Here is a 27773-nt window from a genome sequence, read left to right as displayed (position 1 = left end):
TCAATAAAATTAGTCCAATTATTGTCACATAAATAATTGTGAAAACATAAGAGAGAGAGAGAGAGAGAGTTGTTGCTTTAATACAAGAGAATATAGTGATCATTACTAGAGAGTGGAACGGCTCTTATATTATTGTTCCAGAAAGGCACAAATTATAATGAGCATTTTTCAATATTCACTAGAAATTGTAAAGTTAATTTAAGAATTGGAATAGGCTTCCCCTTAAGGTTCACATAGAGAGGGAGAGAGCAAAATAGGCTTCCCCGCAGGAGAAATTATTCTGTGCGGTCACCAAACGACGTCTAGAGATAAATCAGGATGTGCCACGTCATTTTTTTGACGTGATTGTTATGTTAATAGGTGACATTACGCATCCTAATTCATTTCTAAACCGTATGATGATCGCACAGAATAATTTCTCTCCCCGCAGACAGACAAACAGACAGAGAGGTAACTAACTCATTGAGATTTCCAACCAGCAAGATACTACAGATCAAAGCCAACAAAAGCCCACAATCCTTTAAAGTAATTTTCCCGTGTTTTGACGAAAACAAGTTCATCAATATGAACGAACGCTTATGTGTTGAGATGCATTCCATGTTCACATATAAGCAACCATATTCATGGACTAAAAAAATTTAATAAAAGAAGTACAAATTCAATTCTACGCCATTCTTCAATTTACTGTACAATACGTTTTGCAATGCTTCAGAAAGAAATTGAATTTCCTACATTAGCACTAGAAGGGAGGGATCTCACATTGGCAAGTGTCCCAATAACACTAATGACTAAACCCTATCTCCTGTTGCAGTAGTTGTAAAACAAGTCGGCTAAAATAAAAGAAAAAAAGACGACAAAGAAGTACTAAATTTTAGTCCGAACCCCATGCATCATTCTTCATATTCTGTCTTTCAAGTATTCTGTTCTTTCTTGCTTCCTCCTGTTTTCTGAATTCATTTGACCCAGGACTACTACTTGGCTCGATTCCCATTGCATGAGCAATCAATCTCTGGGCTGTTCTCGCAGATGTTTTTGGCCTCACGATAGGAGGTTCCAGATCTGCAATTCCGTTCATAAATGCTCCAAAACATTTGCATAAAGTTGAATCAATCAAATTAAAATGAACATCGTTTTATTTAACCGAGCAGCACTAGCTCTCAGTAAAACTGACCAGAAATTTGTTAGACCGGTCCAACTGGTCCGATGGGACCGAACCAACGCGCAAAAGGGAGGACTTCCACCTCCTGTGGATGCCGGGCAGGGGCGGATCCAGCTTCTTTTTTCAGGGTGGGCAAAAAAAAATTTTTTTGTGGGGGATGGGCAAAAATGCTTAGGATTGATTAAATGAGGGCAAAAATTTTTTTTGAGAGGGGACAAAATACCCAAAATATTTCAAAATATCTCACTAAAATTTAAAAAAAAAAAAATTTTGAGGGGGGGCATTTGCCCCCCCTCAACTAAATGGGGATCCGCCCATGATGCCGGGTGAGCCGCTAGCTTTGCAGGAGCCGAATAGGAATGTTTTTTGGGGGAATTAAGAGGGAAATTTGAATGTATGGACTGTTTAGGAATTTCCTTTTGAATTGTATGCATTAAATAATTTGTTTTCCAAGGGTCATGGCATGTTGAATTTGGCTCAAATTTGAGATCTCTTAGATTTAAGTTTTCTTTGAGCTCTAGCGGCGTCTAGAGATTTGGAAGAGATCGACCTCCTCTCGAATAGAGGATCAATTGTATCTTGTTATTTTCCGTTTCCCTTTTATCAAATAATACAAATTATCTACTGTTTTTTGTGGTTTTGTGAAGAATTTGGTAGAGAAAGCTAGCTGTTTTTTGAAGATTGATAGAAAATACTTGAGATCTACGAGTATTTCCTATCAAAATTTCAACAAAGAGCCAAGGCATGGATTGAAATCTCCATTCAATATATAATACCTTTTGGGGAGACTTGAGTCAAGATGACATCCTCCTCTTCTAAACGACGCACTTTGAATGGAAACTGAATACTACTCTGAGCCTCATTAGCTGCAAAAAAAGTTGAATATCACACTGAACAATGTCATATTTGTACATGGAGGCTATAACAGCTTATACCAACTAAAACGGTTGCTACTTCATAATTTTCGTAGTTCTAAAAGTTCAGACGCTCCAGAACAAAACGAAGAACATAAAATACAGCAGAAAAACTAATAATATACACAAAAACTTTTTTCCTGTTGATTGGAATAAGGTTAGGCATTTCAGTCAAGTTGAATCAACTTGCTCCGTACACAGTAAAATATAAATTTCATTGCAGTGTTTACAATACGTTGGAGCAAGTAAATAATAGAGATAATGGAGAAAATGGCAAGTCTACAGCTCCATAATCATTCAATGACAAGTGTAAGTCTTACAAGCACAGACCAATGAGTGTGCAAGTCTGTATTCACAATCTTGGTAACAACGGGCGTATCATAACTAGCGCTTTTCACCTCAGATAAGCCAGAGGAATGTTTAATAATGGGCATGCACATGCCTTCAGAGCAAAAGGAAACATAATGCATGATTTGGCAAGCGATGGAATGAGTTTGGCCTTAGGCTGCCAGACAAACAGAATGAAATACCCGATACATTTAAATGGTAAGAGTAGCTCAAAAGCAAGTTTTTCAAGTAAGAAAAAAACATTGAACTGTGATCTAATTGCTCCGTTTAATGCAAAATTTATGATTGAAGACTTAATTTGAAATTAAAATTTTCGGGTCATTTCCACTAGTTCTAGCCATATTCATGTGCATTGATTATTTTAACACCTGCATAGAATTATAATTTTGATAGGAAGTACGAGCACTTTCAACCAAATCAGCAAACCGCAATGAAAAATCGGGAAGAAGAAACACCACGAAACTTTTTATTGCAAGACTGAAAGAAAATAACAATATACAATTTGATCTTCAATTGGAGAGGAAGATACGGTTCTCCAAAATCTCTAGCCGGCGGCTAGAGCCCTTACGGGTACCTAAGAAACCCTAAATTCGGCCCAAATACAACATAACCCTCACCTTGAAAAAAAAAAACCACTTAAAGCGTACAAAACCCAAAAAAGCCCTCCCCCTTCCTTTTCCATCCTAACTGTGGGCCCCTCCTGTTTGAAAATCCCCACGGGCCCCACCCTAAGGGACGAGATTTCCTCCAGCAGGTAGATGAGTTCCACCCTCCATGTTCCGCTCCACTCGATAATTGGTCGGTCCAGGAGGGACCGACGCAACTGTGACCAATCTAGGAGGGCCGGTCTAACAATACCCCCCCTCCCAAAGACGCAATATTGTCAGCAAGGAGGAAAGATGGCTCCCTCAATTTCCTCATCATCACAAACACTGAGAATCTGAAGAGTTTGGCTCTTGCACATATGCCTTGGTGTATATCTCTCCTCATATTTGACAAAAACTCCCTTCTCCTTTTTCTCTAGTAACTCTATTTCTGTAAGCTTCTTGAAGTTTTCCTCATGTCTCTCTCCCACAATTTTCTCCTTCAAGGTCCCCTAAGAGTGCCCGGTGCCGGTCCTGCCGGATTCCATGGATACCAAAACGGTGGTGGTCATCCTATACGAATCTCCTGAGTTGCTGCCTCCAATCCCTCTCTCCAGGTGCCTCTGGTCCCCTCCACTAACTGGGTTAACTCCATAGCCTCTCTCAAATCACGAGGCCTCATCACTATAACTGTCATCTAAATCTTTGGTTTGATCCCTTTAATAAAGTTCCCCTCTAACACAATTTCTAAAAGTCGATCCAGCCGGCTAACTAAGGTGCTCATATTGCTCACGGTATTCCACCATTGTCCCCTCCTGCGTCACGATGAATAACTACTCATAGAAGTCCCCTCCCCTATTGGTTCGAAAACATTCCAACAAGAAATCATTAAACTCCCTCCAGATCCATATGGGTCACCTCATATCCCTCCACAATCTCTAAATGCCGATCTAGTCGGCTAACTAAGTGCTAAAATTGCTCACTGTATTCCACCATTGTCCTCTCATGCATCACAGTAAATAACTGCTTATAGAAGTCTCCTCCCCTGTTGGTTCGAAAACATTCCAACAAGCAATCATTAAACTCCCTCCAGGTCTATATGGGACGCCTCATATCTCTCCACTAATACCATGCCAATGCTTTCCCATCCAAGCACATCCCGGTCACCATAAATCTCTTCTCCTTTGTCAATCTATTGATGGTAAAGTACCTTTCCACCCTGTAGATCCACTCATGTGCATCCTCTCCCTAAAAAATAGGCATCTTTAGCTTCTTCACCCTCAGATCTCCGCCGTTCCTCCTGTTTCCTCCATAATTTCTCATTCCCCAAGGGGGTGGTTCCCCCCAAGTGTCTCAATCATCTATTCTACGCTCATACCCAAACCTTTCATCATAATCTCAATTCTCCTTTCAAATTCAGCACCCCTTGGATCATAATCAGTCATTCTCCTTTCAAATTCAGCCAAATTGTGTCATGCCCGACCCCCTCACGCCTCTTCTCATACCCTCTACCTTACTCTTCCCTAGGAATAGACTCTAGGGGAGGCCTTCTCTCTTCTCCCTCCAAAATCTTCACCTCCTGATCTTGCCTTCGCTTTATTGGATTAGGGTTTTCCCTACTTCCTTGGTTGTCGGCGGTTTCCCTCGCCTCCGATGATGCCGTTTTGAGTTGGCACTCGAACAACTTCTTCAACATCTCCTCCATGATAGAAAATTTTCCATCGATCTTCTCATTGACGGCTGAAATTTGACTTTTGAAATATGAAATTTGAGTATGGAGAATCAAAATTTTAGATTTCAATTGTTCGATCTCCCCCTCCAACACTTATACCTTTCTTCCTTCCATGGGTACCCGAATCTAGGCTCCAAACGACAAAAACAACCAAAAAAAAAGCAAATATGGCCTTCAAACAACAAAAATCAACAAGATTGGAGAGAAAAACGCAGCAAAAATCAGCGAGGAATACTTATAATTCAGCCCAGGACACCGCTTTGATACCAATTTGATAGGAAGTATGTGCGCTTTCAACCAAATCAGTGAACAACAATAGAAATTTGGGAAAAAGAAACACCACAAAACTTTTTATTGCAAGAAATCTGTAAGAAAATAACAAAATACAATTGGATCTTCAATTGAAAAGGAAGATCCGGCTCTCTCAAATCTCTAGCCAGAGCCCTCACTACCTAAGAAACCCTAAATTTGGCTCACCCTCACCTTGGAAAAAAAAAACCTACTTAAAGCATACAAAACCTAGTTAATGCCCGAAAAAGCCTTCCCCTTCCTTTTCCATCCTAACCGGCCCCCATTGGAAGGAAAATGAAGGTATTCAGATGTCTTCAATGGTTTGGATATGTGGGCAGCCTTCTGCTAGTTCAATGACCTCGCTAAACATGCAAATTAATTAAATCTATGATAAACTTGTGCCAAACACCATTATCACTATTAAAGGAACTTGTGAATAATATTCTCTCAATAAATAGTTTAGTTAATGAAAGAACGTCATAAAAGAATTTTGAATGTAAGATATTGAAGTGGATGATTTTTAAAAATTGTGAACCTACATGAACCAAGATAAATTCAAGGACCTAAGAGATACTTAACTTGTTTTGACTGCCACATTTTCGTTGCAGTATATGCTTGGTATTTTTGTAACCTTTTACCTTACTTTTTGAAGGCCAACTTTATGAATTCTTGTTAACATTTTTCACATGACAATTTGCATTTGGTCTTAGTTCTAATTTAATTTTCCACGTAAAACATTGTACTATGGACAGCTTAAATTCAAAGTTGATGTTTGCGAAAGATGGGGTAATTTAAAATGTCGTAGTAATTAACTAATTATTGCTTAGTTTCCCGTTTTTATCAATTGATGATTTTGGTATTGATGTGTAATGACCCAAATTTCTTGTAACTAACTCGGTTGAATAAGTTGGCCCAAAATATTTTTGGCCAAGCTAGATTTTGAACAATAAGCTGGGATTGAGAAGACCAACTAGCTAAATCCATTGCCAACTCACTTGGTGTCAATTGGTCGGTTTTGGTGTTGACCAACTTATTTTGATGTTGTTCGGTGCTATAGGTGTTAGACAACATGAACTAAGGTTAACCTAATGGAAGTATTGACTGACTAGCCTCGCGTGTTGATCAACCTAGTAGTGTAGTTGGGTGGATTACTAGCTAAATGCAAGGAATTCGTTCGGAGGGTGACTAGGTCAAGGTGGCCAATCAAGCAGTTGAGTCAATGGGATATTATTGGCGTAATAAGATAATAGCGGGGTAAATCTCACCAAATTTAGTGTGATGCCAGCCAAGCTTGGACATGTCGACCAAGTCTATAATAATTTTTTTTTAATAGGTTATTTCGATAGTAGTAGGAGAATCTTTAATAATCCCATCTTACTAGCCACTTGAGCTAAATATTTTAATTGAAAGATAACTCCTAAGGTTATGACATTTGTCCAAATTGTTAGAGGATTATCACCGCATTCAAGTACACAATATGAGTGCCAAGTGGACGACTGATTGACCCTTGATCTTTAACACACCTCTCTTGTTTAAACCCAAGCAACATTTATGCTAAAAGGTTATTATTCCATTGATTAAATTTGTGAAAGATTTGTGCAGAAATTGAAGCCTTACTATCATCATGCAAGGAGACCTCCAGCCAAACAAGCAATCGAGAGCTTGTGGCAAAGCAGTCGGTAACAATTCCGCACAACAAAAGAAAATTAAAAAAAAAATCAAAAATAACAATCTAGATTTCACCTTGGCATGACAAGAGAGCTTCCCTTAGAAATTTGAAATCTCGAATTACACTAAACAAAAGAAAGAATTGCATTCAACAAACACTCATAAGAAAAAAAAAAACAAAATAACTTAAAGAGTGATCATTATTGAAACCTCTCTTTTTTATATGCTTAGAAACCCATATTCATAATCACAGATAACTCAAACCAACAGCTATTTGAGTCTAATGTAGATACCATAATGCGCATCACAAGATGAAATCGAGTAAAGATCACATGAAAATAGCAAATAAAAGTATCCAAGAGAACAACTAGGGAGCAAAAGCCACATCAAAGCAAAAGCAACCACAACATTGGGTAGGAGCCACAATTTGCGCCTATAGTACCCATTGCAACAATTCATCTCAGCAAGGTCCCACATCAACACGTAATGGTACTTCAGCACCATCTTGACTTATAAATCAAGATGCAAATTATTAAAATATAATAGCAAATTAAAAACAACCGAAGGCAAAAACAATTAAAGACATCATACATAGGGCTGCAAATGAACCGAGCCGAGCCAAGTATGTGAGTGTTCATGTTTGTGTTCATTTAATATCAGCTTGTTCAAGTTTGGTCCATATTTGTTCGAGCTTTATTATTTGTGTTCATGTTTGGTTCATTTAAATTAATGAGTGTTCATGTTCGGTTCATGTTCAGTTCATGTTCGGTTCGTTTAGTGCTTATCGAGCTTTAAACAAACAAGCATGAACGAGCAATAAACGAGCTCTACTTTTATATGTCATTAACTTAACAAACGAGCTTTATTGAGCTTCCTAATAAAAGATTACATCAAATATGTTCGAGAACATATTTAACAAATTTTTTTAAACTATCAAACAAACATGTTCATGAATATATCTATGAACAAACATGTTCATGAATATATCTATGAACAAACATGTTCATGAATATATCTATGAACAAACATGTTCATGAATATATCTATGAACAAACATGTTCATGAATATATCTATGAACAAACATGTTCATGAATATATCTATGAACAAACATGTTCATGAATATATCTATGAACAAACATGTTCATGAATATATCTATGAACAAACACATTTATAATAAAAGCAATTGTCTATGTAAAATGAAAATAACATTAATCAATATGAATATATTTTTAAATGAAGCTTACCTGTTGCATATTCTATATTCAAATATTAATTACTTTTATCGAGCTTATTTATGAGTTCAAAATCGAACACGAATCGGGCTTTTATCAAGCTTAATGTCGAGCTTGTTCACAAGCTTTAAACAATGTTGTTCACGAACATAAATGAGACGAAAGCATTAGTGTTCAAGTTTGTTTATTTAAGAATCGAGTATTTAAAATATTGTTCAAGTTTGTTTGTTTAGTTAATTAAACGATCACAAACGAGCTTTAATCCAACCGAACAACAAGTAGCTCGTCGAACGCTTGGTTCGCTTGTAGCCCTAATCATACACTCATAGAGGATCAAATCCCAATCAACTAGAAAATAAAAACAAATCAAATTATATGGGAGAAAGGTCTTAACATTAGAGAATGCATCACATTCTCATTAAGGATCATCAAAAGCATGTTTATTAAAAAAAATCCTAAACAATTATAAATGAACTTTTCTGAAAGATGAAAAATCAAAGTAAACTAAAGTAAATGTGAATCCAAAACTTAGAATTTCGATTTGCATCACACCCTCAAAGTGAAATAGTTGCCCAAGGCCCAGAACACTTGGAGCCAACCAAGACGTGTGCTTAAGCAAAGTAAGATGTTAAAAAATGAAATTGTTGTATCACTTATAAACTAAACTTATGTTTATGAGTATTTTTAAATAGTACAATGTGATAATAATCACACAAAATCAAGTGGAGAAAATTTATGAATTTTCAAGTTCCATTGTATTCTAGTTCAAATTTCATGGTAGCTAGATAAACTTAAATGAGTATAGTAAAGCACTAAAGTTGGTAGAATGTAAAGCATATGAATAATCCAATCTTCTTCAATATCTATTCCATCCTTATCACAATTCATAACCCCTTTACATCAGTGATTAGCTCTCCACCTATTCCTCCATCTCCTTACAGTAATCTTCTCCATCCTCAAATTTACTACACTAGATTTTGAAGCATTAGTACATATATTTTTCTTTACTTCTAATTTACATCTTTGTTTTTTTCTAAGTCTTTAAGATTCTTTTGTTATCATCTCTTGTCAAACTATCATCATGAAAAATGAGTCGATTGTCTACTGATAGGAAGTGCTTATAAAATCATATATCTCAATTGGCTGAAATTAAATTATAGCAATCCCAAACCCAATCTCCAAGAGGAATTAAGAACAATAATAAGAGAAAACTCTTGTTAATTGATGATATATGGAAGAAAACAACATGATACAATGGATCTTCTATTTGAGAGAAAGATCCGGCTCTCCCAAATCCCTAGCCGCCAGCTAGAGCCCAAAACTCCCTAAGAACAATCTAAATTCAGTAAATAACATCAGAATCCCAAAATCATCCTATTATTAGCCTTAAATAGACTCCCCTAATTCCCTCCCAAATCAACCCCCTTTCCCTAAAAAATTTTCTCTCGTATTTGAATTCAAATTAGATCTTTTACCCTAAATAATTTCCTCCCAATTATAATTAAAACTTTCCTAAACAATTACCCCTTAATTCCTCCCCCATTTCCCTAAATAATTCCCCCTTAGATTTTGAATTCAAATTAGATATATTGCGATAAATAATTCCCTCCAAATTGTAATAAAATTTTCCTAAACAATTCTCCTTTGATTAAAAACCTTTCTTAATGGCTCCCTCTTGATTAGGAAACTTTCTAATTCCTTTCCAATCAAATTGGTTAGTCCATCAATACTCTCCTCCCAAAGTGCCACCTTGTCCTTAAGATGGAACGAAAGAAAATTCAACTAAAGTACAAGACTAATAACATTGAACTGAAAAATTTCTAAACAATTCCTCTTCATTCACTCTCTCTTTTCCTAAATAATTCCCTCTTATATTTTGAATTCAAATTATATTGCTTAACCTAAATAATTCCCTCCTAATTATAATTAAAACATTACAAAACAATTCTCCTTTAATTAAGAACCTTCCTAAACAACTCCTCTTGATTTGAAACTTTCTAATTCCTTCTCAATCAAATCGGCCAGTCCATCATCTACATTAAAAATAGTATTACACATCAAGACAAGACTCCCACATCACTATCTAATGTCATTAGACAAGGCATTCACCTAAACACTCACAAATCTTCCTAAGGCTTTCCACCTTAAAGGTATGAGGCACTATAAGCTAGCCTTACCTTGCCCAATGGCCAACCGGCCTTTAGCGACATTGAGGGCACATACCATAAAATCATGACAAGCGAAACTTTTAAATAGAGGACATCATTTAATAATGCTGCTAAAATGGGCCGGATCTTAATATATTTCTTATTTTAATCTATCATTTTGCTTATCTTAATGTTTTTAAGCTTTTGGTGTTAATCATACGATGGAATAACAATGTTTTCTTTCTAAGTATCTTGACAAGTAGTCAATTAAACATGCTGACAATCTAATGCCAATAATATTCTACTAATGACAAAATCCACAATTAGTTTATCCACTTCATGTACCACAAATTCTTGGTCCAAACCGCAAAATATGGCATACTGCTCCAAGAAACTACAAGTCCCTAAGTTACGGGATAAAAAAAGAGTTGCTATTTCCATAAATATGTGCGTTTCATAATCACATAAAGAAAACAGGAAATCACCATGAGATTTAATTCTTATGCACCTTATTCGCCATAAAAAAGATCCATGCATAAACAGTCAAACGAATATATATATATATATAAAAGCACATATCACATTCAGATATTGTTCACATCCGAAATTGATGAACATCTGAAAGCCTGTATATCCTTGAATATAGAAAGTAGAAGTGTTCTACTTTCATGATAAATGTGGAAAAAGCAGAATATCACGTTATCAAGAATGTGTGCATCTCATAAGGTCATGGATGCAGCCCGTAAACTCTTCACATATGTATAAGACAACTTACCAGTAGATGGTGTTCGAAACACCGCAAGTGCAACAGTATCATTAACCCATCTAATAGCAAAACCACGCTCTCTGAACTTGTCAAATAGGATCTCCAATTGTGTTGTTCGAGTAGTGGGTGGGAAATCATATAAGACAATAACATGGCCGGTACCATATTTTGCTGAAAACAATTTAATCAATCTCAATTAAACTCCAGTCTTATCCAACCAATAAGTAAAATCTTAACCAAAAAGAAAGAGGAGGGGAAAAAAATAGAGAACTTAAGATACTCACTATTCCTTATAGTTCCATATTTGTCTTCCAGAGAGTCAAACCTGGCATCTTCATCTTCAGAAGAACAATTGTAGTCAGCCACAGCCCCATCATCCACCTGGTCACAGTATAGTTCATTCTTCCTGTACAAGAAGGATCCTCTCCCTCTTCGTCGCCTAGACGTGCAAGGCTCATCTACCCTTAAGAGGTCTGATGCTGCTCCTTCGCCATCCTGTGCAGAAAACAAAACATCTACCGAGGACACCTCACGATCCACAATTGCCTCCCAATCTGTTCATCCCACAGAAAAGAAAGCATCTTAAAGTAGTTTGAATCAAGTGAGAGGACAAGAATGTTAGAAATAGTTTTATAAAGTGGTCCGCACTGATAAATTATTTAATTAAATACGTGTTAAAATCCTATTGATAAAAAAAGTAATAATTCATTAAAACTTTTATGAACTAAAGCAAGAAGAGAATTGAGGGGGAAATGGAGAGAAACCTAGTTTCTCAAATTCTTTGATCAAATTCCAGAAGAGATCACAATGAATCATGTTAAAACTTTTCAATCAGCACCACTTTTTAAACAAAACAAGCACCATTAAAGTTGATGTGTATTACAGAGATTATTTTCTATAATTAGTGTTTTATGCATATATATTTATAAAAAGGATAATTAAATTTCATTCTACCATTGTATAACATTTTTTATACATTATAGTAATTTTCTTTTATGTATTTCATTTAATTGAAATAATTATTATTGCTGCTATTTAATTTGATGTTTATTTTTAAGCATAATTCATTAATCAACAAGTGGTAGAATTAGAAAGTTTTCATAAATATCAGATTTAATAAGCATAGGTTGCGGCGTGATACTAATATTTCTCAAAATCATTTTGGATTCATGCCGGATAGGTCAACTATGGAAGCTATACATTCATTGAGAGGTTTAATGGAGAAGTATAGAGAGAATAAAGAGGATCTACACATGATATTTATTGATTTAGAGAAAGCATATGATAAAGTTCAAAGAGAAGTGCTATGGAGAGTTCTAGAAACGAAAGGGGTTAATAATACTTATATTCAAGTAATTAAGGATGTATATGCAGGAGTTGTTACTTGTGTTCAAACATAAGGTGGTTTTCCAAGTATTTTCCTATTTTAGTTGGATTACATCAAGGATCAACCTTAAGCCCATATATTTTTGCTTTAGTCATGGATGTTCTCTCTAGGCATTTGAAAGAGGTTGCTGATGATATTTCTCTTGTTGATAAGACTAGAGAGGGAGTTGAAGTTAAACTTGAATTATGGAGGCCAACCTTAGAGTTAAAGGCTTTTGTTTGAGTAGCTCAAAAACTGAATATATGGAGCATAATTTTAGTAATAATAGATCTAGTGAGGGATTGTGACTTTGGGTGATCATGACATTAATAAGAGTACATGTTTTAGATATCTTGGGCCTATTGTTCAGAGTGATGGTGAAATAAATGGGGATATTAAAAGTAGAATTCAAGTTGGATGGCTGAAGTAGAGGAATGCATCGGGCTTGCTGTATGATAGAAAAGTCCCTCTCAAACTTAAGAAAAAATTTTATAAGATGGTGGTGAGACATGCAATATTTTATGGTGTAGAATCTTGGCCATTAAATAAGAAGCATAATATTAAGTTAAGTGTTGTAGAGATGATGATGCTCAAGTGGATGAGTGGCTTTACTCTTAGAGTCAGGATACAAAATGAGCACATACATGAAAAGGTTGGAGTAGCTCTAGTGGAAGATAAGATTAGAAAGAGTCGACTTAGATGATTTGGTCACATAAAACGGCGGCCTTCCGATGACCCGGTTAGGAAAGTAGATGTATTAGATTTTGACTTATGTTAAGAAAGGTAGAGGTAGATCTAAAAAGACTTGGTTAGAAAGAGTTAGAAATGACATTTCTTTATTAGATTTAAATGAGAATTTGACTCTTAACATGACACAATGGAGAAAAATGATTCATATAGCCAACCCCATATAGTGGGATAAATGCTTGATGTTGTTGTTGTTGTACTCATGAGCATGTGATGCTACTAAGAGATGAAAAAATGACATTATATAACTTTAATCATGGGTAATTTGAAGTTTAATGATTGCATAATATTGAAGGATCACATAAAGGTTGATTAGTTAATTTTATAGTCATGAGCATGATTGTCATTAATTAATAGGCTTGGTTAGATATGTTTACTTTATTAAAAGATAGCATGCACGTCTGATTGGAGTATATATATAATTTATAAATATGAGCAAATTAAATTGAGCATCAATTATAATTTAATATTGTTTATTGTAGTATCACATAAAGGAGAACTTCAATATATATTTAAATGATTGAATATCTCTCTCTCTCTCTCTCTCTCTCTCTCTCTCTCGGGTCGGCAGAACCAGGAGGCTAGCGGCGGAGAGAGGTCGGCACGGGCAGGGGCTTGACGGGATAAGTTCGGCTTGAACAGAGGCTCGCAGATTTGATCGGAGAAAGATTGGAGGAGTTCGGGTCTTAATCGCTGGAGCTTCGTGGAAGGAGTGAGCGGGAGAGCGAATGGAAGAAGTGACGAGGGAAGAGCGATCGTTTCCTGAAGGCTTCATTCGTTCGGCTTTTAAAGGCGTCGAAGAGCGACGATCGAGGCTAGTTTTTGCGGGATTTGAGCAGAAATTACGGAGAAGCGATGGATTCGGCGCCGCTAGCAGAGATAGGACTGTAGCAACGGGATTTCTTGCTGGATTTCGGGATCTCTTCGATCGAACGAGGTATGCAGATTTTTATTCTTTTGGCTATTACATAGATGTCAACAGAATGCTATCTAAATCAATATTATATGTTTAAAATTTATAATTCAAACCATTAATGTATGTGTTTTATATATTTTGTAGCAGTACTATTGTTGCTCTTCATTCACAAACTTCATCTATTACGAATTTCCATGAACTTTTTTTTTAATGAAGTAAATAAATTCAATTTCATTTAGGTTTTCTAAGTCTTAATTTGGCACTTCTTACTGATACTCGCTGCCCATACTATTACTAGCAGCACTGAACAAAAACCTTTCTATGATGCATGGGTAAGGTCAGAAAGACTTAGCATAACGTTTATGCAGATGACTATAGTAGATACTATTAATAGAACAATTCTAAAAACTAATAATGTTAAGGAATTTATAAATTTAATAATGCTAAGGAATTTATAAATTTTGTGAAAGATTTGTCTCAATGTAAGTCTGCTCATAAGTCCTTGCTGGGACACTAATGGGCATATTAACCATCATTAAGTTTGATGGTTCTCGTACCATCCATAAGCACATCATTGAGATGACAAATATTGCATCAAGATTAAATTTCATATAAATGAAAGTGAAAGAAATTTTCTCATGCAACTTATGGTGAACTCCTTACATCTTGAGTACCATTCCAAATAAAATAAAACACAATAAAGGATAAATGGAATGTGATAGCATGGCAAGTATGTTTATTCAAGTAGAAATAAAAATTAAGAAATAAGGAATTCACTCAATTAGTCTCATGGGTAAGCCTAAAACTAAAATGAAACTACAAAATAAAAATGGAAAGAGTAATAAAAGACACCTAAATCCGATTTGGCATCCATCCAAATCCAAAAGAAATAGAAGGATGATAGATGTTATTCCTATTGCAAACATGGACACTATCAAAAAGATTGTCATAAGCATAAAGTTTGGTTCGAAAAGAGAGGTAAGCTTAGTGTTTTTGTATGTTTCTAATCAAATTTGACAAAAGCCAGTTATAATATTTGGTGGATTGATTTCAAATGTAATGTAAAGATTACTTACTAGTCTAACTACAAAGCCAATTGAAAACTTTATTTCCATAAAAAATCAAGTCAAAACTCCAATTGCCATCAGACCGTACTCTTTGATTTTAGACGTAGGATAACATTTAGATCTTTTTCAAACTGTTTATGTTCCGTTTGTGTTTAATTTTTTTATTTTTTTTTATATCTAAACTTGATACAGTTGGATATTATTTTAAATTTAGAAATGGACGTCTCAATATGCTTAAGCATAATCCAATTGTTGATTATGGTGTCATAATGGTTCATATAAGTTAAAATTTGATCATTTATTTGTTGAGACTATTGACCATGCATTATGATGTTGGAACAAAACATAATTTAATAGATGAAAGTTCACCTTACTTGTGAAATAAATATTTGAGTCATGTATTTAAAGAATGAATATAAGGATTAGTAAAGAATGAAATCTTTCTTGGTTGGGATTTTACTAATTTGATATTTGTGTGGATTGTATTAAGGGAAAACACACAGAACACACAATTAATAAAGCAACCATAAGAAGCACATAGTTTCTAGAAATTATACACACTAACATATGTGGAATTTTTTATATTCTATTATTTGATGGAGAAAAAGTATTTCCTCATTTTATTGATGATTTTTCACATTATGGCTATGTCTACTTGAAGTCTTAATTAGTAGATATCTCAAAAAAATTTATTAACGAGGTTAAAAGCAACTAGGCAAAAAGATGAAAATCCTCAAGTCTGAAAATAATGTTGAATATTATGGAATGAGCAAAAACTCAAAATAGTCCACTAATTATTGATAAATGTCCAATTTAGCCTCAGAGTTTTGCATTTCCCTAATTTAGTCCTTCAACTACTAAAAATTGAGTCAATTTAATCCTAGGGCCTAAAATAAGAGTTAAAGTTATCTCCAAAGTTAAATATGAATGATTTTAGATATTATAAGTTAATGTGATATTACATTGCTTATATTGCTCTATGTTTTCATTTAATAAATTATAGTACATAATTAGGCAACCAGCTTGGCTCATTATCATGCCTCGTAAACATCATTTCTCAATAATAAAATAAGTCTAATACATCTAAATACTATTTTGTATCAGATTTGTATAATCCAATTTAATTTACACTTTAGAAACAAATCTAGACAATTAAATCTTAAGATTTGTTAAATAGCGATGAATTCAATATAATTTGTTAACCAATGATAGTAGACGACATGAACAACTATGAAATAAAGGTATTAAAACTTAGTTGCGTTTAAACTTGTTAAACAGTGATGTTAAATCCGCCATTGAGAAATAGATTTGTTAAACAACGGTGTTATATCATACATCAAAACCTAATTGTGTTTAAGCTTCATTTTAAAATATAAATAGCAAACCTAGCTGTGTCTCCTTCTCCTGGTGGATGTCACATATTGCTCGTTATCTCCGTCTCATGATGTTGAAGCTCACCGTGATCGCCCGCAATCATTCTCAACAGTAGGCATCTAGATGTCAAAGCAAATTGTTTCTCTTGCTACCGCACATGACTTTGGATGTCAAATCGAAGCACACTGCAGCGATTCTTGCCCCCGACACGCCTAGTTCGCGACCTACTAGCTCGCGTCGCCTGCTTGTAGCTTCTCTCTCGCACAATTCTATATCCAGTTTTGTCTCCAGGAAGGCAAGCAGGTAACAAACAATTATACCAAAATATCCACAAATAAGCAAAGCCTTTTGGCTTTTTCTGTCAATTTAAAAAACAAATCTAACTAAGGGACCAAATTGTATAATTTTTAATAGTTAAGGGACCAAATTAGGGCAAGTGCAATATGAAACTCTATGACTAATTTGAGCATTTTTCAATAATTGGGAAACTATTTTGAGCTTTTATTCATTATGAAAAGCATGATGAATCAGAACAATGCTCTATTCAATTTGCTAATGTGGCATATGTACTACACAATGTCAGACTTCACAACAAAATGGTACTACATAAAGGCATAATCATATTTTAATGGACATTATTAGGACCATGTTTAGTCATTTCTCCTTACCTTTATCATTGTGGATGAATGCTTTAAAAACCACTAGTAAGGAAATTTCAAAAACACCTTTTGAATTGTGGAGAGAAAAGAAACCCAATTTAAGACATCTATATGTTGCCCAAATGAAGCAAAGAATTTATAATCCACATAAAATAAACTAAAGTCAAGAACAAGTGAACAACTAGTAAATTCTTTATTGGTTATTCGGAAAAATTAGAAGGGTATAAATTTTAACATCCGATCCATAGTACGAGAATTATTGAAATTGAAAATTGTCAAGTTCACTAAGAAAAGTGAATTTAGTGTGAGTGAGAATCATGTAAAGTGAATATTCAAGAAGGTGAATATTTATTTACCTATTATTTCTTCTAAAATTATTGTTCCCATGAGTCTAACTTATAAGAAGCACAAATAAATAATCACATATCTCATGATGAAGTTGTTACCAATGAATCAATAGTTGGCAAAGTACAAGTAGCATTAAGACGATCTCAAAGAGCAAGAATATATGTTATTTCGAATGATCATGTGATTTATCTACAAGAGTTAGAATTTGACTTAAGAATTAATGAAGATCCTATTTCATTTTCACAAGTCATGAAAAACATTAATTCTATTAGATGATTTGATGCGATTAAAAACAAGTTAAAATCAAAATATCACAACAAAATTTGTGATCTTATTGAATTGCCTATACGTTAAAAAATAATCGAGCGTAAGCATTGTTTAAAATTGCGCAATATGAGTCCCGCCTCAGCACAATTCCAGTGAAAAATAACTCGAGGCTTACGCCTCAGCTTGGTTAAGGCCTGCCTTGCCTTGCTAGCATGAGGCTTATGCCTAATCCTTTGATTTTTTTTATTTTTTTATTGGTTAAAACTAACATAAATCACTCCTTCGTGCACATTCGAGCCGCAATAACTTTCTCTCAACTGCCTCTACCTCCAACCCACAACCTTCACCACAGCTAACATCATCGCAGCCGTCACCAACGATCACTTGAAAATCGCACACCATCACCCTAAAAATTTTGCAGTATTAATCACATCTTTATGTTGATAAAAAACATTTATAAAAGATGAACATGATTGAAATAAATTAAGAAGCAGATTGAGAGGCGTTTGACTCCACCAGATGAGACAAAAGATAGACTAATTTGTTATGGCAATAGCTCAAAGAAAAATCATCTAAGTGATGAAAGTGCAAATGATTTTTGAGTTGTTGCCAATTATTTAAGCTTTCGTTAGGAATTAAATGTAAATGAGTAAGGAATTGAAAAAAAAAATGGAGTTGAACTTGATGTTATATGATACTTCTATGTAATTTCTATATTTAATATTATGTTGCTCTTATAATATTTGAATTTCAATTCTATTTCACGTAATTTATCACTTATCACTTTTCATCTTGTGTAATTTTTATTTCATATGTATGTCAATTTATTAATTCATGATTCAATCAGAAGTAGTAGCTGCATGGTGAGCACAGAGCGAATTATTCTTTCGCCTTTTACTAAAGAATACTGTGTGCACGCCACTTAAAGCAGCATACGTGATGCATGCGAACTTCATTTGAATTTTATTTTGAACTTTATTGTAATTTGAATTTTATGTTTTTTTTTCTACCCTATGATGGAAGGCAACCAATGATCATGTGTAGGTTGTGCTCTTGGACATGCTATTCCTTTGGTGTGCTAGTTTCTTTGGTGCCATGACATTTGGGATGACTTGGGTTTGACCCAAGTTCCGTGGGTGTGGTTTAGTTGATTCGGGTATATGCTGGCTGTTTTGCCAACATATGTCTTGATTGTTGGGATTCAGTTGCCTTTATTCAGCTCTTTTTTTCTGCTTCTGTGCATCTCTCAGGTTCATTTCCCTTTTTTGCCTCTTTGATTCTTCTGCCTAACCCGATACACCCACCCTAGTGTCTATTCCGTTCATTGGTTATTCCTGTTTCCCATGTGACCCTTCATGTGCTGCTACAGGCGGTTGACTTTTGGTCTTTTATCTCCCTTTGTCTTATTGGTTTGAGTGGGCGACTGTTTGGTTTCTTTTCTTCACCTATATATTGAGGTTGTTTTATGGCATTTGGAGGAGAATTTTGATGAGTAATAAACACTAAAACCTGAGGGTTTCTTCTTTGATAGCTTGCGAGCTATGTCCCCCTTTCTCTTCTCCTCTCTATAACTTCGTCTTGGGCTTCTTATCTATTTCTCTCCGCAAGTTTCCACCCCATTTGTATCTTTCTTCTAAAGCATTTGAAGGTGTTGGTTAGCCGATTTGTTAGCATTTGCCAGAGGAGTTTGTAGTGGACGTTGGCCCAAAGTTGCTTTGGTGGACCTCTGGTTTGCATGTCTTTGAACTTTAATCATTTTACCTACTATTTTGATGCATGTGAGGTGACCACTAGCGGGTTGTTCTGAGGGTAGTTTTATTTTTAATGTTCTTAGTGTTTAACTTCCGTTTGTTTTCAAGTTTGTTTGGTGTTGGCTTACTAAGTGTTGAATTGAGTCAGGTTCTAATTTCCTTTGTGTTCTCCTTTGGGTTTGTTTTTTTTAATCCACTTAGCTTACATCAATACGCTAATTTTTGAAAGGGTTTCTTTAAATAAGAAACTCTTAAAATAATAATAATAATAATAATTCAATAAAAATTTAATATGTCATCATTTAACAAATTATTTAGGTATTATATAAAAAATCACTTTTGACCTTTATATTTACTTTATTAATTTTTTTTAATTTTGAGGCTTATGCCTCAAAAAACCTTCATGCTTACACCTCGCCTCACAAATAAAAAATGTCTCAATACCTAATTGTGCAATTTAAAACCTTAAGTGTAAGTAAGTCTTTAAGGCCAAACGCAACTCAAATACCAATGTCAAATGATACAAAGTTAGACTTGTTGCTAAAGATTTTACTCATAAGCATGATGTCGATTACAAAGAGATATTTTCTCCAGTCTCAAAAAAGGACTCATCCATAATTATTATGACAATAAGGGCTCATTATGATTTGTAGTTACATTAACTTGATGTGAAAATTATTTTTTCGAATGGTGATTTAAAGGAACAATTTTATATGGATCAACTTGAGGGCCTTTTAGTTAAGGGAAAGGGACACATGTTATGTAAACATGAGAAGTCAATAATGCATACTTAAACAAGCTTCCCAACAGTAGTATCTTAAGCTCAATGATACTATCACGTCCTTTTGGATTTAAAGAAAACACCGAAGATTGGTGTACATACCTAAATGTCAATGGGAGAATTCCTGATTATGTATGTTGATGATATATTATTTACTACTAATAATCTTGGTTTATTATATGAGACCAAATTTTTCTCTCAAATTTTTGAAATAAAAGATATAGGTGTGGCACCCTACATAATAGGAACTAAAATATTTCATGACAAGCCACAAGAAGTATTAGGGCTGCCTAAGAAAAGCATATATTAACAAAATTTTAGAGAAATCTAAGATGGAAATGTGTCATACAAGTGTTGTTCCATTTAAAAAAGTGATAAATTGAACCTTATGTAATGCCCCAAAAAATGAATTTTAACACAAACAAATGAAACAAATTCCTTATGCATCTATTGTTCGGATGCTTGATATATACTCACATATACTCAGACTTATACAATATATATATATATATATATATATTATATATATATATATATACACTCAGACTTATACCAATCCAGACATCAATTTTGCTATTAGAATGTTAGCAGGTATTAATGTAATCTAAGGCTTGATCATTGAAAAGCTACAAAGAAAATTTTGTGATATTTGTAAGGAACAAAAGAACACATGCTCAATTACAGAAGATCTAATCATGTGAGGTAATAGGATATTCAAATTTAGATTTTTTTATATACATGGATAATAGAAAATTTACATTTGGTTGTTTGTTCATTTTAACTAAAGTTCGCATCAATTAGTAAGCGAAGAAATTCCTTCATCTGCTAAGCATTTCCACGTCTCTATTGGAATATCATCAGGTCCAACAACTTTTCCACACTTCATTTTCTTTAAAGCTTCTCTAACTTCAATTTTACTTATACGCTGATAAAAACAAAAATCTTTATTTTCATTTAGGGTGATAAAGTCACTAAAGTCAATCATATTTTCACATTCTTCATTAAAAAGTTTAGCAAAATACCTCATCCACCTTTGTTGAATATTTCATGAAATAACTGAATTAGAAACTACCTATCCTCTTTCTGTTCCATTAAGTGTTAGTTTTCGCCATTAGAAATTAACTCAAACAAGAAGAAAATTGAAAAGGAAAAGGAGAGAAACCTAGTTTCTCAAATCCTTTGATCAAATTCCAAAAGAAGCCACCATAAAACAAGGTATGTTTTCTTCAAATTAATGTTTTGTGAAAATTTATCTTATTTAAGATATTCGGTATAAAGAATGTTTGATTTGCTTAATTCACGAATGGAGAAATGTTCTCACAAGGAAATCCAGACTTCGCAAAAACAGAACAACATTTAATACCTTCCTCATCATCTCGACGCTGATTTGAAGAAGTTGCATTCGAAGTATCCGCCTGCTGCACGACCTCCTCCCCGCCAGAACTCGATTTTCTTTAGCCACATGGAGAAATAAATCAATCGATCTCATGAGAGTGGAGAAAGAAGGGGAAACCCTAGTTAACGTACCCAGGCCTTTGCGGTTTAGAGTGGAGAGCGCGAACGCGGTTAAGGAGGGCGCGAGAACAGACCTCGTCAGCCTTGAGGGACAAACCCTTGGAGGAGTGCAGGTCGGAAAGATCGCCAAGGGCAGTGGCAATCTGGAGCTGGACTTCTGATTCCGACGATGAGACGGACAGGCTTTCGAGCTTGGACACGACGGATTCAAGGAGGGAGATCGCCCCATCTACGTCCCCTTTGTCGACGAGATCCTCCACCGCTTCGCTCCAATCTTCGACCTCGTCTACCGCCATTTTGCTGCCTGGATTCGCAAATACACCGAGAGCGTAGAGAAAATGAGAATTGCCGGATTGGCTGAATTTTTGAAAACAGCTGTTTATATTGTTACTAATAGGCCAATAAAAGGTCCATAAACGTGCTGGGCCTTTTGGAACAAAGCCTTACATGGGTCCTAATTGTGTAACTATACTTTTACGCGGGCAGGTTTTGCCCACCCACATCTATTCATATCCATCCACTTGTCACACTTTTTGAACGTAGTCCATTACAGACTGATGATCTTAAGATTTGTTACTCTTTACTCTTACTGTAAACTTTGAAACCGCATATCAGAATCATAGTCGTAGAGCGGTTCAGTGTTGCGCACTGCGTAGTGAAAATTGTGGTAATATACGACATACAATGATGAACAATATAAATAGGTTTATCCCTCAATATTAAGTATCCACCTACGAGATCACGGGTGTACCAGTACCCACCTATACCCAATGCAGGGCTCTAGTTTGCCATTTTTGGAAAGAGAGGACATTAGGACCTCAACTCTCTCAACAAAATTAGGGTTATATATCATTACTTTTTAATGCATTAACACTCGAATCAGGTATTTTAGATTATTTCAATTGTCGAGCAAAGCCTATATTTTACACACATAAAATTACATCATAAAGTTTATAAACATAATGTGTGTGCGTGAGTGCGCGTATATTAACTTAGTTATATGAAGTATTGTGTATATTTTTTTATAAATTATTCTAAATTATGTTAAGTCTGTCTTTTTTTCTTCAAAATTTTCACATTGATCTCAAAGTGTACAAAGATCTCCAAGATTCTCTCAAAAGAGATTAATTCATTTTCTGACATGCAATAGATGAAAATGAAATCTCCATTTTTTAAAACATGTTCTCAATTAATTAGTCATAATCCCTTTATCAATTAATTTATTTTTTTATAGATATAATTCATCTTAATATATCCATTCATTAATTTATCAGCTCTAATTTTGTGATATATGGTCTTTTTTATATTCTCTTATATATCATAGTCAAGTTAATTATAATTTTGAAATTTTTATCTTTGTCTTATTAATAATTTGTTATTATTAATAGGCTTTTTATCTATTTTTAATACTCAACCTTAATCATAGTAGTTATAGCATCATTTATATAAATATTCATGTGTATGGTAGCTATCAATTATTTTATATTTTAATAAGCTGATTATAAATATCCTAATACTTAAATTATATATCATAAAATCAATATTTTTTTGATTAATTCTAAGATTAGCATCTCCTAAATATTTTCTTTATTATTAAAATCAATGACTTTATCTTTTGTCAATAATGATAAAGCCATTGAGTAAATGATGCTACTGAGAAAATCAGATTGGTCAGAAATAAATTGGAGAGCATGTCAAAATAGATAAAGAAAGTATTATGATTCAAAGCATCGGATTGTTGAGTTTCAAACAAATGATTTAATATTCTTGAAGGAAAGGGTGTAATTAAGTAGCTTTTATAGAGGAGAAAAAGTAAGTCTGAGATATTTTTGACCATTTGAAGTGACCAATATAGTTAGAAAATCCACTTACATATTATTATTGATGATATTTTTCTAAGATGGGATAGTAATAGGATTGCTTGTAATGAACTAATTTAAACTTGCTAAGTGTTGTATATGTACATAGCCTTTCTTGATTTCTATGAATTTTTAGAGTTATAATGCTTTTCTGATCAAATACTAGAAGAAATAGGAGCGTTGTGGCGCTGTCTTGTTGGTGTTACAATCTTGGCATTACAACATTATATTTTTTTGTTAGGAAGCATTGTGGTGTTGGCATTGAGCGCTACATATATAATGGAGTTCTTTGTTTTTATTCCAAAAATTTCCCCTTGGGAGAGCTATGATTTACGTCTATAAATATTAAAATTTACTTCAAAAAAAATCCTTTTCTTGTTTTAAGGCAACTAGCAAGAGAAAGAGGGAGATAACCCTAGAGAAAGAAGGTTGAATTTGGAGGTCTATAGCCAATTTCGTCCAACAAGCCAGTTGAGAAGGATATCTAGCTTGAGATAAGTTGTTGTTACACAACTTTAGTTTGCAATTTGGAATGTTCGTGTGAGTGTTTTGGTAATTTATCTTCTCAAATTTTATGCAAACTCAAATCTATAAAGATTGGAATAATTTTTATAGTGTAACTTTTTATATGTTACATAATATAGTGTTCTGATCATGTTACAAGGGAGAAATAAGGCCTTCAGCATTTGAATAAATGAATGACGTTGTATATAAAGAGGCATAAGGGTCTAATACTATGCATGTGTAATATTGGAAGACATAAATATCTCATATTTTGTATGTAAAATGCTTTGGAGATGTAAGAGCTCGAGGGGATTAATGTGATGTGATGATGAGAATGTGAAATAATTGAGAGTAATAAGGGCCTAAAGGGACGAATATTTTTTTTTTTTTTTTTTAAAAAATTTTTTTTTTTTTTTTTTTTAACAAAACATAAATTCATAACTCAATCAACAAAGGTTACAATAGCTAAAGAATGGAAACAAAGTTAAAAGAAAAACAACAGGAATTATAGGCGATAAAAAAAGCTCAGGAGACGGCCGAGGCTCCCAGCGACCCAGTCGCCATACCCGAACCGTCCAATAAAAGGTTGCCACAAGCAAGACGACCAGGCCGCGAGCCCCGACCACAGCATTGCTATAGCCCGTAAAACCACAAAGCCTCGGCGAACGAAGAAACGAACGAAAAGCATGGAAACTCAATGACGGCGACGTCGTCTCCCCCACCATTTCCCCCGATTCTGCTCAATTTTAGCACTAACCACAGAAAAGTCGTTGTCCGTATCCGAATATACATCATCATCAGAAGATTCCGAAATGGAATCAACAACCAACCTGTTTGTTTGGTTCCTAACTTCCAAACCTGAACAATCACCTAAACAGATAGCCATAGCTTGCGAATTAATCAGATTAACCGGGACATCAACAATCCTATCCAAAGCCGGAACCCCCTTCTCACTGTCATTAGGCAGGAAAGGCATCGCCACACCCAACTCCGAATCCAAAACAATCTCGGAGTTAACAACAGCACCCTCCGCTAAAGTATTGAATTCCACTGAAGTAATAATTGGCAAGTCAGCAGTAGCAACCTTAGGAACAAAAGGGGTAGCATTGGGAGAAAGAACACCCCCAACAGCCTCAGGAAAAAATCCCCCACCATTAATTGACCTATTATCAACCAAAACAGAACCAGAATCAATTAAGACGTTTGGAACAACATCAACTGAATCGGAATCAACCAACTTAGCAGTATCTAAATTTAAAGGCAAAACAACAGTATTCAGTCCATCAATAACGTCCACGCGATCAACCTCCGCACCCTCCCTAAGCAAAGACGAAGCGTTAAGCTCAGTAATCATAGGTTCAGACAAAACACCAGCATTATTAACAACATTAAACTTCACCCCAACCGCCTCAGCAAACACCGGAGCATCAGTAACCATATCCTCCCCAGCAGGAGTAGGAACATCCAAAACCGATCTGCACGACCCATTAGCATGCCCGATGCATTTGCACACAGAACAAAAATTAGGAAATTCATCAAGAATGACATCCTGAACATATCCCAAAGAATCAGAACCAAGCCAAACTTGTTTAGGATATGATTTCGTGATATCAAGCTCAACTAACACACGAGCATTAGAGGGCCGAGAACCCACCGAAGTCGCCTCATCAATTTTTAAAGGTTTACCAAAGATTTCAGCTAAACCAAACAGAATGCGGGGTGCAAAGAAATGGGGACGAAGGCGCGGAAAAGAAATCCAAATCGGAATAATCGGAGATTCCACCCCAATATCCAGAGTCGGAGACCACTTAGTTAGCTTCATATAACAGTTGAACACAATGTAAGACCGGTGACAAAACACCCTGCAGTAATCAAGATCGTTTGCTAACTTAATCAGAATATGGGTTTGATCTAAAACAGTCACAGAAACCTCACCCTTCAGCTTTAGGTTGAAAAATTTTTTTCTTATAGCTTCCAAAGAAGGTCTCTTAGAAGGAAAAAAACCTACTAAAGAAAACTGGAAAGGGATAGCAAGCTCAGAAATCTCAAAATCCGAAACCCACAAAGAAGGTAATCCACGGTGAGTCGAACGCCTAAGATCAGGAAAAATCGGTTTGGAGCCATCCAGAGCCTCTCTAAACGAACGAGAGTGAGGAAACCCACACAAAAAACCAGGGTCCTTAAGTTTAGAAGAAGCCATACCGAAAAGCCCGGCAAAACCAACGAAAAAGCCCCAGAAAGAAGAAAACAGCATGAAATAAAGAACTTTCCTGAAGAAAGACGATCGCCGGAGCAAGATTCCCCTCCCCGAAGGCGGGGAGACGACGGAGGCACAAAACCCCCAACCACGAAACCATGAAACCCTAGCAGGCGTTAACTCGAATTCCTTGCCTAAGGGGACGAATATAATATGGTGATAAGAATGCGATGTGGTTTACTTATGTATTTTATTTTAATCACTGTTATTATTTCAACTATAAAAAGTTCTATATTATAACTTGTTTTTTTGTTTCAAACGTAATATTAAATAATTTAATGTAGTTGATTATATTAAGAATTTGAGATAGGTGTTGGATAACTTAGCAAGCAATTGTTGTTCATTCTTATTTATTTGCATCGGAAGATTTTAGTTCATTAAATGAGAAAGGATAAGTTGAGTAGATTATAAGTGACGGTGACTAGTTTTAGATGTACCTTCAATAAGTAGTTATTCTTTAAAACTCTCGGTGGATTTATGTGATGATAGAAATGAGTGTATCGTGATGGTTGAAAATGAAATATTTTTATTGAATAGACTTACGGTGTAAATAAATAGATATTGATGATCTTGTTACGTTTTTATTGATGATGTCAGTGTCTCTGACGATGCGTAGAAATGTCTTCCAAGTAGATTTTGATCAGTTTCTATTACGTATCTTACATGATATGATCAGACCAATTTAAGGGCTGTGACGTGTCGAGTTGTAACAATGTTTTGATATCATAGTAACATATATTTAATTTATTAGTTGGCCTTATCAAATCACAATTTTTGTTTACAAAAATAATTGAAAAAAGGCTAGGTGAAATTAAATCAATTTATATATTTTGGTATATATTGTCACTTAATTAAAAAAATAACAATTAGACTTCTTTGCTTGCATTGATCCATCTCAAGGTTGAGATAAGTTAAACCATGCCAACGATCTCAATGCACTACCTATTAATCTGGGCCTTCTTAAAAAGCCCATGAGCGCTGAATTGTAAATTGGTAATCTTTTTCTAATCAAACTAAATTCAATCTTCCACTTTACCATGAAATTGTTAGCGAGCAGTACTCTTTTTTTTTTTTTGGGATTTATATCAATTAAGGCTTCGTTTGGGACGGCTTTTTAACTATTTTTTAAAGCTTTTTTTAAGTACAAAATTATTATTTTTTTACTATAAAATTGTTTTAAGAAGCAATAAGAAAGCTGTCCCAAAGGGCTTCGTTTGGGGCAGCTTTTTTACTGATTTTTAAAACCGTTTTTTACTAAAAAATTAAAATTTTTGTACTAAAAACTACTTCAATAAGGAGTAAGAATCTAAGGAGATAAGCATGTAACGAGCTGTACATAGATAAGCATTAATTCAATCGATATTCATAATAACTAAAATCTAAGGAGAGATTGATGAAAAATCATGCAGGACTAAAGATGGTCTATTTTAAAAAAAATAATTAAATTTATATTTTAAATTTTGAAAAGGAGAAAAAAATATCTAACAGAAAAAATAATAATTTCAAAATGTCGCAAAT

At 34.6% G+C, this 27773-nt stretch overlaps 1 protein-coding gene and 1 pseudogene across 1 annotated transcript; one reads left to right on the top strand and one right to left on the bottom strand.

Annotated features, from left to right (window-relative positions):
* Positions 1–539: 539 nt before the first annotated feature.
* LOC110102578 (coiled-coil domain-containing protein R3HCC1L) lies at positions 540–22004 on the bottom strand. The gene is made up of 6 exons (XM_020830961.2): positions 21648–22004; positions 21484–21572; positions 11129–11398; positions 10854–11015; positions 1936–2025; positions 540–1059 (listed from the first exon to the last, which is right to left on the bottom strand). Exons 1-6 carry the CDS (start codon positions 21929–21931, stop codon positions 872–874), a joined length of 1083 nt encoding a protein of 360 aa, XP_020686620.1. The 5' UTR covers positions 21932–22004; the 3' UTR covers positions 540–871.
* LOC114580605 lies at positions 18443–18566 on the top strand (annotated as a pseudogene).
* Positions 22005–27773: the final 5769 nt, after the last annotated feature.

This window comes from Dendrobium catenatum, unplaced genomic scaffold (genome assembly GCF_001605985.2).
Source record: "Dendrobium catenatum unplaced genomic scaffold, ASM160598v2 fragScaff_scaffold_1117, whole genome shotgun sequence".
Lineage (NCBI taxonomy): Eukaryota > Viridiplantae > Streptophyta > Magnoliopsida > Asparagales > Orchidaceae > Dendrobium > Dendrobium catenatum.
This window is presented reverse-complemented; position numbering and strand designations above follow the sequence as displayed.